This window comes from Conger conger, chromosome 8 (assembly GCF_963514075.1).
Source record: "Conger conger chromosome 8, fConCon1.1, whole genome shotgun sequence".
Classification (NCBI taxonomy): Eukaryota; Metazoa; Chordata; class Actinopteri; order Anguilliformes; family Congridae; genus Conger; species Conger conger.
The window spans coordinates 59,529,508-59,545,668 of record NC_083767.1 but is presented as its reverse complement, the minus strand read 5'-3'; the positions used below and the strand labels follow the sequence as shown (position 1 = coordinate 59,545,668).

Genomic DNA, 16,161 nt, shown 5'->3' with positions numbered 1-16,161 from the left:
CCGAAGGGCCCGCGCTGCGGGGCCAGCCCAGCGATCCTGGCGCTGCCGAGACCGCCGGCGCGGGCCCGAGCCCGGGAGCGCGAGCAGAACCAACACTGAGGGAGCCAGAGCCAGAGCCCGAGCAGAACCAACACTGAGGGAGCCAGAGCCAGAGCCCGAGCAGAACCAGCACTGAGGGAGCCAGAGCCAGAGCCTTCCCGTCCTGAAGCCAGGGGTTCTGCTTCCCCCGCCCCGAACCGCCACCGCGCTGCGGCATCCTGGGAATCCAGCGTAAGGCCTGGTGTCGGCCATGTGACACACACTCACACTACTAGAACCTTCTGTGTCCAACCCGCCTCCTCTCTCAGCCTGTACCACCCTGTACCTGTCATCCACACACACACACACACACACACACACACACACACACACACACTCACACACACACACACACACACACACTCGCACACACACACACACTCACACACACACACACACACTCACACACACTCGCACACACCCACACTCACACACACACACACACACACACACACTCACACACACACACTCGCACACACACCCACACTCACACACACACACTCGCACACACACACACACTCACACACACACACACGCACACACACTCACACACACACACTCGCACACACACACACACACACACACTCGCACACACACACACACACACACACACACGCACCCACACTCACACACACACACTCGCACACACACCCACACTCACACACACACACACACACACACACACTCACACACACACTCACCAGGGAGCACTCCAGGGCGAAGATGGCGGCCGGCCCGGTCTTCTCCAGGGGCTCCATGCGGTAGCGCCAGCGGCGGCGGCGGAAGGAGTCGGTCTTGCGCTGTTTGAGGTGGAACCTCCAGCCAAACAGGGAGGCGTACTCCCAGCCCTCCCTCTCCGACTCGTCCGGCCGCTGCTGCAGGTACACACACGCACACACGCACAGCGCCGTCAGGAGAGACACACAGCGCTACAGACTACAGACACACAGCGCTACAGACTACAGACACACAGCGCTGCAGACTACAGACACACACACACAGCGCCATCAGGAGAGACACACACAGCGCTACAGACACACAGCGCTACAGACTACAGACACACAGCACTACAGACTACAGACACACAGCGCTACAGACTACAGACACACACAGCGCTACAGACTACAGACACACAGCACTACAGACTACAGACACACACAGCGCTGCAGACTACAGACACACACACACAGCGCCATCAGGAGAGACACACACAGCGCTACAGACACACAGCGCTACAGACTACAGACACACAGCACTACAGACTACAGACACACAGCGCTACAGACTACAGACACACACAGCGCTACAGACTACAGACACACAGCACTACAGACTACAGACACACACAGCGCTGCAGACTACAGACACACAGCACTACAGTCTACAGACACACACAGCGTTACAGACTACAGACACACAGCGCTGCAGACTACAGACACACAGCACTACAGTCTACAGGCACACACAGCGCTACAGACTACAGACACAGCACTACAGACTACAGACACACAGCGCTACAGACTACAGACACACACGCACAGCGCCGTCAGGAGAGAGACACACACAGCTCTACAGACTACAGAAACACAGCACCATTAGGAGAGATAAACAGCGCTACAGACTACAGACACACATGCACAGCACTATTAGGAGAGAGAGAGACACACACAGCCCTGACTACAGACACACACACAGCATGGTTAGGAAACACCAGTGGAAATTCCAGGGTTCAAAACGTAAAAGTACTGCCCGCCAATGAACTCTGCCAGTTGATTTCACTAATTAGTTCTGCCTTCTGGCTAAGCTAACTGAAGAATTGTGCTAATTAGCCAATCACAGTGATTGTAAAAAAATAATAATAATACAAACATACTTTTTACTTTCTCAACCTGGATTTTCCAACTCTGCGTATACACACACAGACACAGCACACGGCACGAACACACTACCTGAACATCTACCAGAGCTTTGCATGTTCGAATTTTGAGGTGAGAACTACTGCCGAATACCTGAAGAAAACTATCTTGACCTCATAAAGTATCCAGCTTCATGAATGGATAGTTTGTCAAAGATACGTAAGCTACGCAAGCCCTTTGGATAAGGGAATCCAGGAAAAACATGGATAAATTCAATTAAATCAAACAGACTGGAACATAATTTCCTCTCGGTCAGTAGATACGCCAGTGAAAAAAAGCGCTGCCTGAGGTGCGCTGTTGTGACGCCCGCAGTACTTCTTCTCATCAGAAGAGGGCGCTGTTTATCTCCCTCGGTATTTCAGCAGGTCCTCCCGCTGTTTTAAACTCTGGCGTGCCGTTTTTCGATTGAGTGTTCACAGGGTGCCCCCCTGAGGACAGAGCGTGGAATACCATCGCTGACCGGGCATAAGATCCCCTGGCATCTGATCCATCTCATGCAGTATATGGTCCATTACTCATGGAAAAGAAACGTCTGTCTAATCTTTACGATGAATCATTATTAATGCATAGACAGACAGTATGCGCTCATTCTAAATGTTGCGTTACACTTTGAGCTATTGTCAGTCACACACACCTACACCCACGGACAGACACACACACGCACACACACACACACACAAGAGACATACTTGTGGTGAGAAATGAAATTTGGATGAATCGCAGGCCCTGCCAAGTTTCAACTGAAGGAGCAGATACTGGATTCAGACTCCCGGCCCTGGCATGACTGATGGCGTGTTTCCCTCGGACATTTTGAAGACGGCCAGAGACACCGGAGACTGAGCAGAAACAACGCCGCCTCTCGCAACACGGCCAACCAGAGCGCAGCGAAATGCGCGGGAATCAAGAGTCTGATCTTTTTCCCCATGATTAACTCTCCTTAAAAGAGGAAAACTTTGAACCGATTTACTGCGATTGATTTATGAGGAGCCGGGGTGGGCTGAACGTTGTGCCCTCATCACTGAACGTCAGAGCTTTGTTATGTTCCCTTTGTTATGTTCCCTATCCCTCTCGTCTTAACCCCCAAAAAAAATAAAAAAATAAAATTGCACTTATGATGACTATATGTTTGGAACAGTAATTCATGTGTATGTTACTAGTTATGGATGTGATGCTTTAACTTGTGTTAGAACCTATGCACTTGTAAATCGCTTTGGATTAAAAGCGTCTGCCAAATCACTAAAATGTAAATGTAAATGTAAATGTAAATGTAAAACGTAAACGTAAACGTAAACGTAAACGTAATGTAAAAGTAAAATGTAAACGTAAACGTAAACGTAAACGTAAACGTAAACGTAAATGCAACTACAGACTGGCGGAGCCGCGATGTGAACAGAGCCGGTGCCGGTTCCGGTCCGTTTGGGATGTTAAAGTGGCGGCCGCACCTTCCTCAGCGCCTCCGTCCTCTGCATGTCCCGGCGCCGCAGTCGGACCCAGCGCCGGCGCCGGTTGGTGTGGTACATCTTCTCAGCCGGGACCCAGGCTTTGGGCCGGCGGTCGGGGGGAATGGTGAGGCCGTACTCCCAGCCTGGGGGGGGGGGGGCAGGAGAGACGGGGGGGGGGGGGGTGGAGGCAGGGCAGTTAGCTTCTGTCACAGGGAGTCTGGGACTCCCACAGGCTGGGATCAACAGGCTACAGATTTTAGAGCACATTACATTTTGTCAGCACTGATTATAGATTTTAGATCACATTACATTTTGTCAGCACTGATTATAGATTTTAGATCACATTACATTTTGTCAGCACTGATTATAGATTTTAGATCACATTACATTTGGTCAGCACTAATTATAGATTTTAGACCACATTACATTTTGTCAGCACTGATTATAGATTTTAGATCACATTACATTTGGTCAGCACTGATTATAGATTTTAGATCACATTACATTTTGTCAGCACTAATTATAGATTTTAGACCACATTACATTTTGTCAGCACTGATTATAGATTTTAGATCACATTACATTTGGTCAGCACTGATTACAGATTTTAGACCACATTACATTTGGTCATCACTGATTATAGATTTTAGATCACATTACATTTGGTCATCGATGATTACAGATTTTAGATTTTAGGCACGGCGTGGGACAGACACAGCGTGGGACAGGCTGTGTTTCTCTTGGATGTGGCCTCTGTGCAGCAGTCAGAGGAGACAGTGGAGTGGAGAGCGAGTCAGAGGAGACAGTGGAGTGGAGAGCGAGTCAGAGGAGACAGTCGAGTGGAGAGAGAGTCAGAGGAGACAGTCGAGTGGAGAGCGAGTCAGAGGAGCGAGTCAGAGGAGACAGTGGAGTGGAGAGCGAGTCAGAGGAGACAGTGGAGTGGTGAGAGAGTCAGAGGAGACAGTGGAGTGGAGAGCGAGTCAGAGGAGACAGTGGAGTGGAGAGCGAGTCAGAGGAGACAGTGGAGTGGAGAGCGAGTCAGAGGAGACAGTGGAGTGGAGAGCGAGTCAGAGGAGACAGTGGAGTGGAGAGCGAGTCAGAGGAGACAGTGGAGTGGAGAGCGAGTCAGAGGAGACAGTCGAGTGGAGAGCGAGTCAGAGGAGACAGTCGAGTGGAGAGCGAGTCAGAGACAGTGGAGTGGAGAGTGAGTCAGAGGAGACAGTCGAGTGGAGAGCGAGTCAGAGGAGACAGTGGAGTGGAGAGCGAGTCAGAGACAGTGGAGTGGAGAGCGAGTCAGAGGAGACAGTCGAGTGGAGAGCGAGTCAGAGGAGACAGTGGAGTGGAGAGCGAGTCAGAGGAGACAGTCGAGTGGAGAGCGAGTCAGAGGAGACAGTCGAGTGGAGAGCGAGTCAGAGGAGACAGTGGAGTGGAGAGCGAGTCAGAGGAGACAGTGGGGTGGAGAGCGAGTCAGAGGAGACAGTCGAGTGGAGAGCGAGTCAGAGACAGTCGAGTGGAGAGCGAGTCAGAGACAGTGGAGTGGAGAGCGAGTCAGAGACAGTGGAGTGGAGAGCGAGTCAGAGGAGACAGTCGAGTGGAGAGCGAGTCAGAGGAGACAGTCGAGTGGAGAGCGAGTCAGAGGAGACAGTGGAGTGGAGAGCGAGTCAGAGGAGACAGTGGGGTGGAGAGCGAGTCAGAGGAGACAGTCGAGTGGAGAGCGAGTCAGAGACAGTCGAGTGGAGAGCGAGTCAGAGGAGACAGTGGAGTGGAGAGCGAGTCAGAGGAGACAGTCGAGTGGAGAGCGAGTCAGAGGAGACAGTCGAGTGGAGAGCGAGTCAGAGACAGTCGAGTGGAGAGCGAGTCAGAGAAGACAGTGGAGTGGAGAGCGAGTCAGAGACAGTCGAGTGGAGAGCGAGTCAGAGGAGACAGTCGAGTGGAGAGCGAGTCAGAGGAGACAGTGGAGTGGAGAGCGAGTCAGAGACAGTGGAGTGGAGAGCGAGTCAGAGACAGTGGAGTGGAGAGCGAGGCAGAGGAGACGGTCGAGTGGAGAGCGAGTCAGAGACAGTCGAGTGGAGAGCGAGTCAGAGACAGTCGAGTGGAGAGCGAGTCAGAGACAGTCGAGTGGAGAGCGAGTCAGAGGAGACAGTGGAGTGGAGAGCGAGTCAGAGGAGACAGTGGAGTGGAGAGCGAGTCAGAGGAGACAGTCGAGTGGAGAGCGAGTCAGAGGAGACAGTGGAGTGGAGAGCGAGTCAGAGGAGACAGTCGAGTGGAGAGCGAGTCAGAGACAGTCGAGTGGAGAGCGAGTCAGAGACAGTCGAGTGGAGAGCGAGTCAGAGGAGACAGTGGAGTGGAGAGCGAGTCAGAGACAGTGGAGTGGAGAGCGAGTCAGAGGAGACAGTCGAGTGGAGAGCGAGTCAGAGGAGACAGTGGAGTGGAGAGCGAGTCAGAGGAGACAGTCGAGTGGAGAGCGAGTCAGAGGAGACAGTGGAGTGGAGAGCGAGTCAGAGGAGACAGTGGAGTGGAGAGCGAGTCAGAGGAGACACTCGAGTGGAGAGCGAGTCAGAGACAGTGGAGTGGAGAGCGAGTCAGAGACAGTGGAGTGGAGAGCGAGTCAGAGGAGACAGTCGAGTGGAGAGCGAGTCAGAGGAGACAGTCGAGTGGAGAGCGAGTCAGAGGAGACAGTGGAGTGGAGAGCGAGTCAGAGGAGACAGTGGGGTGGAGAGCGAGTCAGAGGAGACAGTCGAGTGGAGAGCGAGTCAGAGACAGTCGAGTGGAGAGCGAGTCAGAGACAGTGGAGTGGAGAGCGAGTCAGAGACAGTGGAGTGGAGAGCGAGTCAGAGGAGACAGTGGAGTGGAGAGCGAGTCAGAGGAGACGGTCGAGTGGAGAGCGAGTCAGAGACAGTCGAGTGGAGAGCGAGTCAGAGACAGTCGAGTGGAGAGCGAGTCAGAGGAGACAGTGGAGTGGAGAGCGAGTCAGAGGAGACAGTGGAGTGGAGAGCGAGTCAGAGGAGACAGTGGAGAGGAGACAGTGGAGTGGAGAGCGAGTCAGAGGAGACAGTCGAGTGGAGAGCGAGTCAGAGACAGTCGAGTGGAGAGCGAGTCAGAGACAGTCGAGTGGAGAGCGAGTCAGAGGAGACAGTCGAGTGGAGAGCGAGTCAGAGACAGTGGAGTGGAGAGCGAGTCAGAGACAGTGGAGTGGAGAGTGAGTCAGAGACAGTGGAGTGGAGAGCGAGTCAGAGGAGACAGTGGAGTGGAGAGCGAGTCAGAGGAGACAGTCGAGTGGAGAGCGAGTCAGAGACAGTCGAGTGGAGAGCGAATCAGAGGAGACAGTCGAGTGGAGAGCGAGTCAGAGGAGACAGTCGAGTGGAGAGCGAGTCAGAGGAGACAGTGGAGTGGAGAGCGAGTCAGAGGAGACAGTGGAGTGGAGAGCGAGTCAGAGGAGACGGTCGAGTGGAGAGCGAGTCAGAGACAGTCGAGTGGAGAGCGAGTCAGAGGAGACAGTGGAGTGGAGAGCGAGTCAGAGGAGACAGTCGAGTGGAGAGCGAGTCAGAGGAGACAGTCGAGTGGAGAGCGAGTCAGAGACAGTCGAGTGGAGAGCGAGTCAGAGGAGACAGTGGAGTGGAGAGCGAGTCAGAGGAGACAGTGGAGTGGAGAGCGAGTCAGAGGAGACAGTCGAGTGGAGAGCGAGTCAGAGGAGACAGTCGAGTGGAGAGCGAGTCAGAGACAGTGGAGTGGAGAGCGAGTCAGAGACAGTGGAGTGGAGAGCGAGTCAGAGGAGACAGTGGAGTGGAGAGCGAGTCAGAGGAGACAGTGGAGTGGAGAGCGAGTCAGAGGAGACAGTCGAGTGGAGAGCGAGTCAGAGGAGACAGTGGAGTGGAGAGCGAGTCAGAGGAGACGGTCGAGTGGAGAGCGAGTCAGAGACAGTGGAGTGGAGAGCGAGTCAGAGGAGACAGTGGAGTGGAGAGCGAGTCAGAGGAGACAGTCGAGTGGAGAGCGAGTCAGAGGAGACGGTCGAGTGGAGAGCGAGTCAGAGACAGTCGAGTGGAGAGCGAGTCAGAGGAGACAGTGGGGTGGAGAGCGAGTCAGAGGAGACAGTCGAGTGGAGAGCGAGTCAGAGGAGACAGTGGAGTGGAGAGCGAGTCAGAGGAGACAGTCGAGTGGAGAGCGAGTCAGAGGAGACAGTCGAGTGGAGAGCGAGTCAGAGACAGTGGAGTGGAGAGCGAGTCAGAGACAGTGGAGTGGAGAGCGAGTCAGAGGAGACAGTGGAGTGGAGAGCGAGTCAGAGGAGACGGTCGAGTGGAGAGCGAGTCAGAGACAGTCGAGTGGAGAGCGAGTCAGAGACAGTCGAGTGGAGAGCGAGTCAGAGGAGACAGTGGAGTGGAGAGCGAGTCAGAGGAGACAGTGGAGTGGAGAGCGAGTCAGAGGAGACAGTCGAGTGGAGAGCGAGTCAGAGGAGACAGTTGAGTGGAGAGCGAGTCAGAGACAGTGGAGTGGAGAGCGAGTCAGAGACAGTGGAGTGGAGAGCGAGTCAGAGGAGACGGTCGAGTGGAGACCGAGTCAGAGACAGTCGAGTGGAGAGCGAGTCAGAGACAGTCGAGTGGAGAGCGAGTCAGAGGAGACAGTCGAGTGGAGAGCGAGTCAGAGACAGTCGAGTGGAGAGCGAGTCAGAGACAGTCGAGTGGAGAGCGAGTCAGAGGAGACAGTCGAGTGGAGAGCGAGTCAGAGACAGTGGAGTGGAGAGCGAGTCAGAGACAGTGGAGTGGAGAGTGAGTCAGAGACAGTGGAGTGGAGAGCGAGTCAGAGGAGACAGTGGAGTGGAGAGCGAGTCAGAGGAGACAGTCGAGTGGAGAACGAGTCAGAGGAGACGGTCGAGTGGAGAGCGAGTCAGAGACAGTCAAGTGGAGAGCGAGTCAGAGGAGACAGTCGAGTGGAGAGCGAGTCAGAGGAGACAGTCGAGTGGAGAGCGAGTCAGAGGAGACAGTCGAGTGGAGAGCGAGTCAGAGGAGACAGTCGAGTGGAGAGCGAGTCAGAGGAGACAGTGGAGTGGAGAGCGAGTCAGAGGAGACAGTGGAGTGGAGAGCGAGTCAGAGGAGACAGTGGAGTGGAGAGCGAGTCAGAGGAGACAGTCGAGTGGAGAGCGAGTCAGAGGAGACAGTGGAGTGGAGAGCGAGTCAGAGGAGACAGTCGAGTGGAGAGCGAGTCAGAGACAGTGGAGTGGAGAGCGAGTCAGAGGAGACAGTGGAGTGGAGAGCGAGTCAGAGACAGTCGAGTGGAGAGCGAGTCAGAGGAGACAGTGGAGTGGAGAGCGAGTCAGAGGAGACAGTCGAGTGGAGAGCGAGTCAGAGGAGACAGTCGAGTGGAGAGCGAGTCAGAGACAGTGGAGTGGAGAGCGAGTCAGAGGAGACAGTGGAGTGGAGAGCGAGTCAGAGGAGACAGTCGAGTGGAGAGCGAGTCAGAGGAGACAGTTGAGTGGAGAGCGAGTCAGAGACAGTGGAGTGGAGAGCGAGTCAGAGACAGTGGAGTGGAGAGCGAGTCAGAGGAGACGGTCGAGTGGAGACCGAGTCAGAGACAGTCGAGTGGAGAGCGAGTCAGAGACAGTCGAGTGGAGAGCGAGTCAGAGGAGACAGTCGAGTGGAGAGCGAGTCAGAGACAGTCGAGTGGAGAGCGAGTCAGAGACAGTCGAGTGGAGAGCGAGTCAGAGGAGACAGTCGAGTGGAGAGCGAGTCAGAGACAGTGGAGTGGAGAGCGAGTCAGAGACAGTGGAGTGGAGAGTGAGTCAGAGACAGTGGAGTGGAGAGCGAGTCAGAGGAGACAGTGGAGTGGAGAGCGAGTCAGAGGAGACAGTCGAGTGGAGAACGAGTCAGAGGAGACGGTCGAGTGGAGAGCGAGTCAGAGACAGTCAAGTGGAGAGCGAGTCAGAGGAGACAGTCGAGTGGAGAGCGAGTCAGAGGAGACAGTCGAGTGGAGAGCGAGTCAGAGGAGACAGTCGAGTGGAGAGCGAGTCAGAGGAGACAGTCGAGTGGAGAGCGAGTCAGAGGAGACAGTGGAGTGGAGAGCGAGTCAGAGGAGACAGTGGAGTGGAGAGCGAGTCAGAGGAGACAGTGGAGTGGAGAGCGAGTCAGAGGAGACAGTCGAGTGGAGAGCGAGTCAGAGGAGACAGTGGAGTGGAGAGCGAGTCAGAGGAGACAGTCGAGTGGAGAGCGAGTCAGAGACAGTGGAGTGGAGAGCGAGTCAGAGGAGACAGTGGAGTGGAGAGCGAGTCAGAGACAGTCGAGTGGAGAGCGAGTCAGAGGAGACAGTGGAGTGGAGAGCGAGTCAGAGGAGACAGTCGAGTGGAGAGCGAGTCAGAGGAGACAGTCGAGTGGAGAGCGAGTCAGAGACAGTGGAGTGGAGAGCGAGTCAGAGACAGTGGAGTGGAGAGCGAGTCAGAGGAGACAGTGGAGTGGAGAGCGAGTCAGAGGAGACAGTGGAGTGGAGAGCGAGTCAGAGGAGACAGTGGAGTGGAGAGCGAGTCAGAGGAGACAGTGGAGTGGAGAGCGAGTCAGAGGAGACAGTCGAGTGGAGAGCGAGTCAGAGACAGTCGAGTGGAGAGCGAGTCAGAGGAGACAGTCGAGTGGAGAGCGAGTCAGAGGAGACAGTCGAGTGGAGAGCGAGTCAGAGGAGACAGTGGAGTGGAGAGCGAGTCAGAGGAGACGGTCGAGTGGAGAGCGAGTCAGAGACAGTCGAGTGGAGAGCGAGTCAGAGACAGTCGAGTGGAGAGCGAGTCAGAGACAGTCGAGTGGAGAGCGAGTCAGAGGAGACAGTGGAGTGGAGAGCGAGTCAGAGGAGACAGTGGAGTGGAGAGCGAGTCAGAGGAGACAGTGGAGTGGAGAGCGAGTCAGAGGAGACAGTGGAGTGGAGAGCGAGTCAGAGGAGACAGTCGAGTGGAGAGCGAGTCAGAGACAGTCGAGTGGAGAGCGAGTCAGAGACAGTGGAGTGGAGAGCGAGTCAGAGGAGACAGTGGAGTGGAGAGCGAGTCAGAGGAGACAGTCGAGTGGAGAGCGAGTCAGAGGAGACGGTCGAGTGGAGAGCGAGTCAGAGACAGTCGAGTGGAGAGCGAGTCAGAGGAGACAGTCGAGTGGAGAGCGAGTCAGAGGAGACAGTGGAGTGGAGAGCGAGTCAGAGGAGACGGTCGAGTGGAGAGCGAGTCAGAGACAGTCGAGTGGAGAGCGAGTCAGAGGAGACAGTGGAGTGGAGAGCGAGTCAGAGGAGACAGTCGAGTGGAGAGCGAGTCAGAGGAGACAGTCGAGTGGAGAGCGAGTCAGAGACAGTGGAGTGGAGAGCGAGTCAGAGACAGTGGAGTGGAGAGCGAGTCAGAGGAGACAGTGGAGTGGAGAGCGAGTCAGAGGAGACAGTGGAGTGGAGAGCGAGTCAGAGGAGACAGTGGAGTGGAGAGCGAGTCAGAGGAGACAGTCGAGTGGAGAGCGAGTCAGAGACAGTCGAGTGGAGAGCGAGTCAGAGGAGACAGTCGAGTGGAGAGCGAGTCAGAGGAGACAGTCGAGTGGAGAGCGAGTCAGAGGAGACAGTGGAGTGGAGAGCGAGTCAGAGGAGACGGTCGAGTGGAGAGCGAGTCAGAGACAGTCGAGTGGAGAGCGAGTCAGAGACAGTCGAGTGGAGAGCGAGTCAGAGACAGTCGAGTGGAGAGCGAGTCAGAGGAGACAGTGGAGTGGAGAGCGAGTCAGAGGAGACAGTGGAGTGGAGAGCGAGTCAGAGGAGACAGTGGAGTGGAGAGCGAGTCAGAGGAGACAGTGGAGTGGAGAGCGAGTCAGAGGAGACAGTCGAGTGGAGAGCGAGTCAGAGACAGTCGAGTGGAGAGCGAGTCAGAGACAGTGGAGTGGAGAGCGAGTCAGAGGAGACAGTGGAGTGGAGAGCGAGTCAGAGGAGACAGTCGAGTGGAGAGCGAGTCAGAGGAGACGGTCGAGTGGAGAGCGAGTCAGAGACAGTCGAGTGGAGAGCGAGTCAGAGGAGACAGTCGAGTGGAGAGCGAGTCAGAGGAGACAGTGGAGTGGAGAGCGAGTCAGAGGAGACGGTCGAGTGGAGAGCGAGTCAGAGACAGTCGAGTGGAGAGCGAGTCAGAGGAGACAGTCGAGTGGAGAGCGAGTCAGAGGAGACAGTCGAGTGGAGAGCGAGTCAGAGGAGACAGTCGAGTGGAGAGCGAGTCAGAGGAGACAGTCGAGTCAGATCGCTCCGCGGCGCTTGGGCAGAGTTTGGCGAGTCGGCGCGGCGGCGGTCCACTGGCGGCAGGACTGGCGAACGATCGCATTCCTTCAGCGGCCGGGCCTCGTCTCCACCGCCAGGCCTCGTCTCCACCGCCAGGCCTCGTCTCCACCGCCAGGCCTCGTCTCCACCGCCAGGCCTCGTCTCCACCGCCAGGCCTCGTCTCCACCGCCAGGCCTCGTCTCCACCGCCAGGCCTCGTCTCCACCACCGGGCCTCACACGCACGGCGCACTGCGGTGCCAGACTGCAGGCAGGATCGCCGGCTGCCCGCCAAACGACGGCTGCCCGTAGGCACTTTCACGGGCTGCAGGCCTGGCTCGAATTCCCCAACGAGACAGCGGTGTCAGTGTTCACGGGGCCCACCCCCCGTACTGTAACCCAGACAGGGCCCGCGTGAGACAAGCCAGAGGCAGAGGGATATGGCATCGGTTATTTTAAGGATAAGAGGGGACAGAACGCAGGCCCCTGGCAAAGGTTTCCATCACACAGAGGGTGCTGTCTGCAGACTGCGAGACTGGGAGACTGGGAGACTGGGCAGGGAGGAGTAAGGGAGAAAACTCAACAGTGATGGTTGATTCTGGTAGTGCTCCCTCTGTCATTTTACTCTGTAAAACCTTTTCTGATTTTTCTTATTGGCACATTTAAGCCAGAGCCCTTCAGTGTGGCACGGTGGGGTTTGGCCTTCTAGAAGTTTGAGGTTAGATTTATAAATGCCAGAGGTTTGATTTCTAGATGAGGCAATGCACCCTTGCTCAGGATAGCTGTGTTAATACGGGGGGGAAAAATGTAGATAGTATAAATGTATAATGTGTTAATACGTTGATCCTCAATCCCTCAAGCCCACTTTTGTATTTGCCTTAAGATCAGCCCCAAGAAACTTACAGGCTTAAAGGCCTGCGCTCTCTGTTCCACTGTCCGTGCGGCCGTGGTACTGACAGCAGACTGTGCGTGTGTCTGGGTGGGCACGGGAGGGCTGTTAGAGTGACTGACACTAATAGTTCACCGGACTCAATCGGACATCAGCGTGGCCGTCTTGTCCCTGCCCACTCAACCAGCTCCCCTCAGACCTTGAGACTTTCTGCACTTGTGCTTTTATGTGCTGTTAAATCTTGGGGACGGGTGAGGACATAAAGGTTGCTGTAGCCCCAGGGCCCACATAGACTTAATCCAGCCCTGCCTGTGGCCGTCCAGGACCAGGATTGAGGGCCACTGACATGCACTACTCAAGCCTGATTTATACTTCTGCGTCGAGTCAACGTGGAGGCTACGGCCACAGTTGGCACACTTTTTACGGTCCGTGTTGCTGCGACACATAGCTACATATTTTGTAGGGTAGCCTGTAGCATAGTGGTTAAGGTAAATGACTGGGACACGCAAGGCCGGTGGTACTAATCCCGGTGTAGCCAAAATAAGATCTGCAACATGGTAGCCTACGCGTTGATTTGAGCAGAAGTATAAATCAGGCTTTAAGGGTGACTGTAGGGCGCAGGCGGGCACAGTAGCGCAGATACCTTGGTCATCCACGGCGCGGTTGAGGTCTTCGCTCCACTCCACGTCCTCCCACACCCAGCCCGGGGGACAATCCACCTCGTCCTTCGGCACGGCCTTCTCCCCGTTCTGCCCCGAAAGAGAGAAGAGCACGTGGGTCTGACGTCCCTGTCTGGGGGCAGCCAAAGCTCCGAGACATTCCCCTTAATCCCCTATACAGGCACGCTGCTTCCATCCAACTTGTCCAAGGAATACTGGATGTATTTGCAAGGGCTGCATGTAAAATCGCAAGGAGCAATGGACTGAGCAAAGTGCCTGTATTGTTTACTTAGTAGTTCTGCTTCCATGTCCATAGAGCAAGATGGCTCCTTGGTTCCATGCGTTTGAGTTATTATAAAGAACATACAGGAATGGTAAATGCTTGGCTTTTATATAGCGCCTTTATCCAAAGCACGGTACAATTGATGCTTCTCATTCACCCATTCACACTCACACACCAACGGCGATTAGCCGCCATACAAGGCACCAACTAGCTCATCAGGAGCAATTGGGGGGTTAGGTGTCTTGCCCAGGGACACTCGAACAGACCCAGTGCAGGATCGAACCGGCAACCCTCCGACTGCCAGACGACTGCTCTTACCTCCTGAGCTAATGTCACCCCAGGTAAGAGGAGGGTAAGAGTACACTACTGGTTGTGCACAGGTGCACAAGCTCAGTGCACTTGCATGGATTTTCTCTGTGTTGTAACCATGCCAACGATAAGGACATAAATAGCACTGACCACATCGGTGTAGCCCTCCGGCATTCCGATCCACTGTCCCCCGGGCAACCGCATCTGGTTCTCAAACACCTCCTCCATGAAGGTCATGTGACCAGCGTCCACATCGTACAGCATCCTGCGGAACATAGGAAATAGAACGTAGAACATAGAACATAGCGTTCCTCATCACCTCCACAGACTGACTGTACAATATACACAGCTCTGAGGATGTTTGCAGGCAGGCACTGTCAATATTCGAATGCATCAAGGTACATTTACAGTAAGAGACCAAAGATAATTTATACAATTTATTAAAAGTCAGCACTGATAAGCTTCAATGATATCTTTTTTTACCACAGCCTTTACCCAGGAAAGACAGGCAATAGTCAGGCAGAGCTCCTACTTAAACAGAGTGCGGTGAGTGGGGTGACATCATTGAACAGAAAAAATTACACACAAAAACAGACACCTCATTCCAGGTCTCCTTTAACAGACAGCTTAGTCCAGACATTAGCATGTGGAGATGTTCAGGCAGACCGACTCTCTAACCGAACTCCCTGCCTCTAGTTCATCCTCTCTTCCCCCCCTTCCCTCTCTCCCTTTCTGTCTCTGCGGGCAGCCTGCAGCGTAGTGGTTAAGGTACATGACTGGGAGCCGCAAGGGTCGGCGGTGCGATCCCCGCAATAAGCGAGGCCCTTAACCCTGCATCGCCCCAGAGGAGGATCGTCTCCAGCTTAGTCTAATCGACTGCAAGTCCCTTTGGATGCTCTCTCCCTCTGTGAATCCGCCCGCCCCCCACTCACGTCTTTTCGGGGCTGATGTACCACTCCCCAGCCCAGGCCCAGCCGGGGGAGGGCCGGAAGCTGTCTTTTGACAGTCTGACCTTCCCGGTGACGTCGCTGAACTTGGGGTACATCAGTCCTGTGGTGCCCCAGCTCCCCACTAAGGCCAGCTTGGTCTGGTTCTCATACTGACGGGAAAAAGACGGAACGGGACAGTTCAACTGCTGTCGGTAGCATTGTAGCTTTGCATCTCAGGTTAGCTTAGAGCAGGGCTGTCAAACTCCGGTCCTGGAGGGCCGCAGTGTCTGCTGGTATTTGTGGTTTCCTTTCAATCAGCAGCCAATTAAGGCCTTGAGAGCAACGTATGTGGACTCTTTAGCCAATGAAAGACTTAATTAATCACTGGCGCTGAAACACACCAAAAACCAGCAGACACTGCAGTCCTCCAGGACTGGAGTTTGACACCCCCTGGTTAGAGTGTGTCAAACAAACGCATTTCTTGTGGTGACCATGTGATAATAGAACTGTCTCATGAGCTTTAGACTAAAGCAGTGTAGAGTACATCGGCACAGATCCTTTGTTAGTAGTTGTACATTATTCCTAATGGGACTGGGACCCGCAAGGTCGGTGGTTCGATCCCCGGTGTAGCCACCATAAGATCCGCACGGCTATTTGGCCCTGGAGCAAGGCTCTTAACCCGGCATTGCTCCAGGGGAGGATTGTCTCCTGCTTAGTCTAATCAACTGTAAGTCATTTTGGATAAAAGCGTCAGCCAAGAGACGTAATGTAATGTTAAGCAGTGTACAGTACATCGGCACACAGTCTTTGTCAGTAGTTGTACATTACTCCTAACGTTGTGATATGAGACTGGAAGTCGGATAGTGAGTAAAATATTTGGCTAATTATCGACGGTCTGAAGCATATCCCAGCCATGCCCCTCACCGTCTCGGCGAACACGGAGAGCTTCCCCTCGGCGAACTCGTTGAAGCTCTTTGCGTCGGCCGACAGCCCGAACCACACCTTCACCCGCAGCTGTGCTGGGATCTTGTCACTCGACCCACCACCACCCTGGGGGTACTACAGAGACAGAAAGAGAGGGTGGGGGGGGGGGGGCAGGAGGGGCAGAAGAAGAGAGAGAGGCATCTTACAGCAGCCACCCAATTGCAACCTTTACAAAACAAACCTAGAGCACCGACCTACAGCATATACACGAGACATCTAATTGAAGCACTGCAATCATGTTTGAGGTGGAACTAGAAGACTCACACACCGCCTTTCAATGATGCACAAGCGCAGTGAACAAAGCCTTATTCGGAACATAACCCACGCGTGAAGCTTTCACGGTGCCTTGCATAAATATTATACACCCTTGATGACAATCGCATCGTCCATTTGTTTTGCCATAAACCGTTGCGCTCACTAAATACTAAAAAAATACAAA

The 16,161-nt window shown here is 54.5% G+C and overlaps 1 protein-coding gene across 5 annotated transcripts in view; it reads right to left on the bottom strand.

Moving 5' to 3' along the window:
* Positions 1-16,161, bottom strand: part of dysf (dysferlin, limb girdle muscular dystrophy 2B (autosomal recessive)) — a 119,756-nt gene that overhangs the window by 59,210 nt on the left and 44,385 nt on the right. For all 5 annotated transcript variants that reach the window (XM_061252964.1, XM_061252967.1, XM_061252966.1 and 2 more), the window contains 6 exons: positions 15,663-15,797; positions 14,742-14,908; positions 13,960-14,074; positions 13,202-13,307; positions 3,437-3,579; positions 780-953 (listed from right to left, as the gene is read on the bottom strand). In XM_061252964.1, the coding sequence (XP_061108948.1) occupies positions 780-953; positions 3,437-3,579; positions 13,202-13,307; positions 13,960-14,074; positions 14,742-14,908; positions 15,663-15,797 (840 nt within the window). The remainder of the gene's footprint in view (positions 1-779; positions 954-3,436; positions 3,580-13,201; positions 13,308-13,959; positions 14,075-14,741; positions 14,909-15,662; positions 15,798-16,161) is intronic.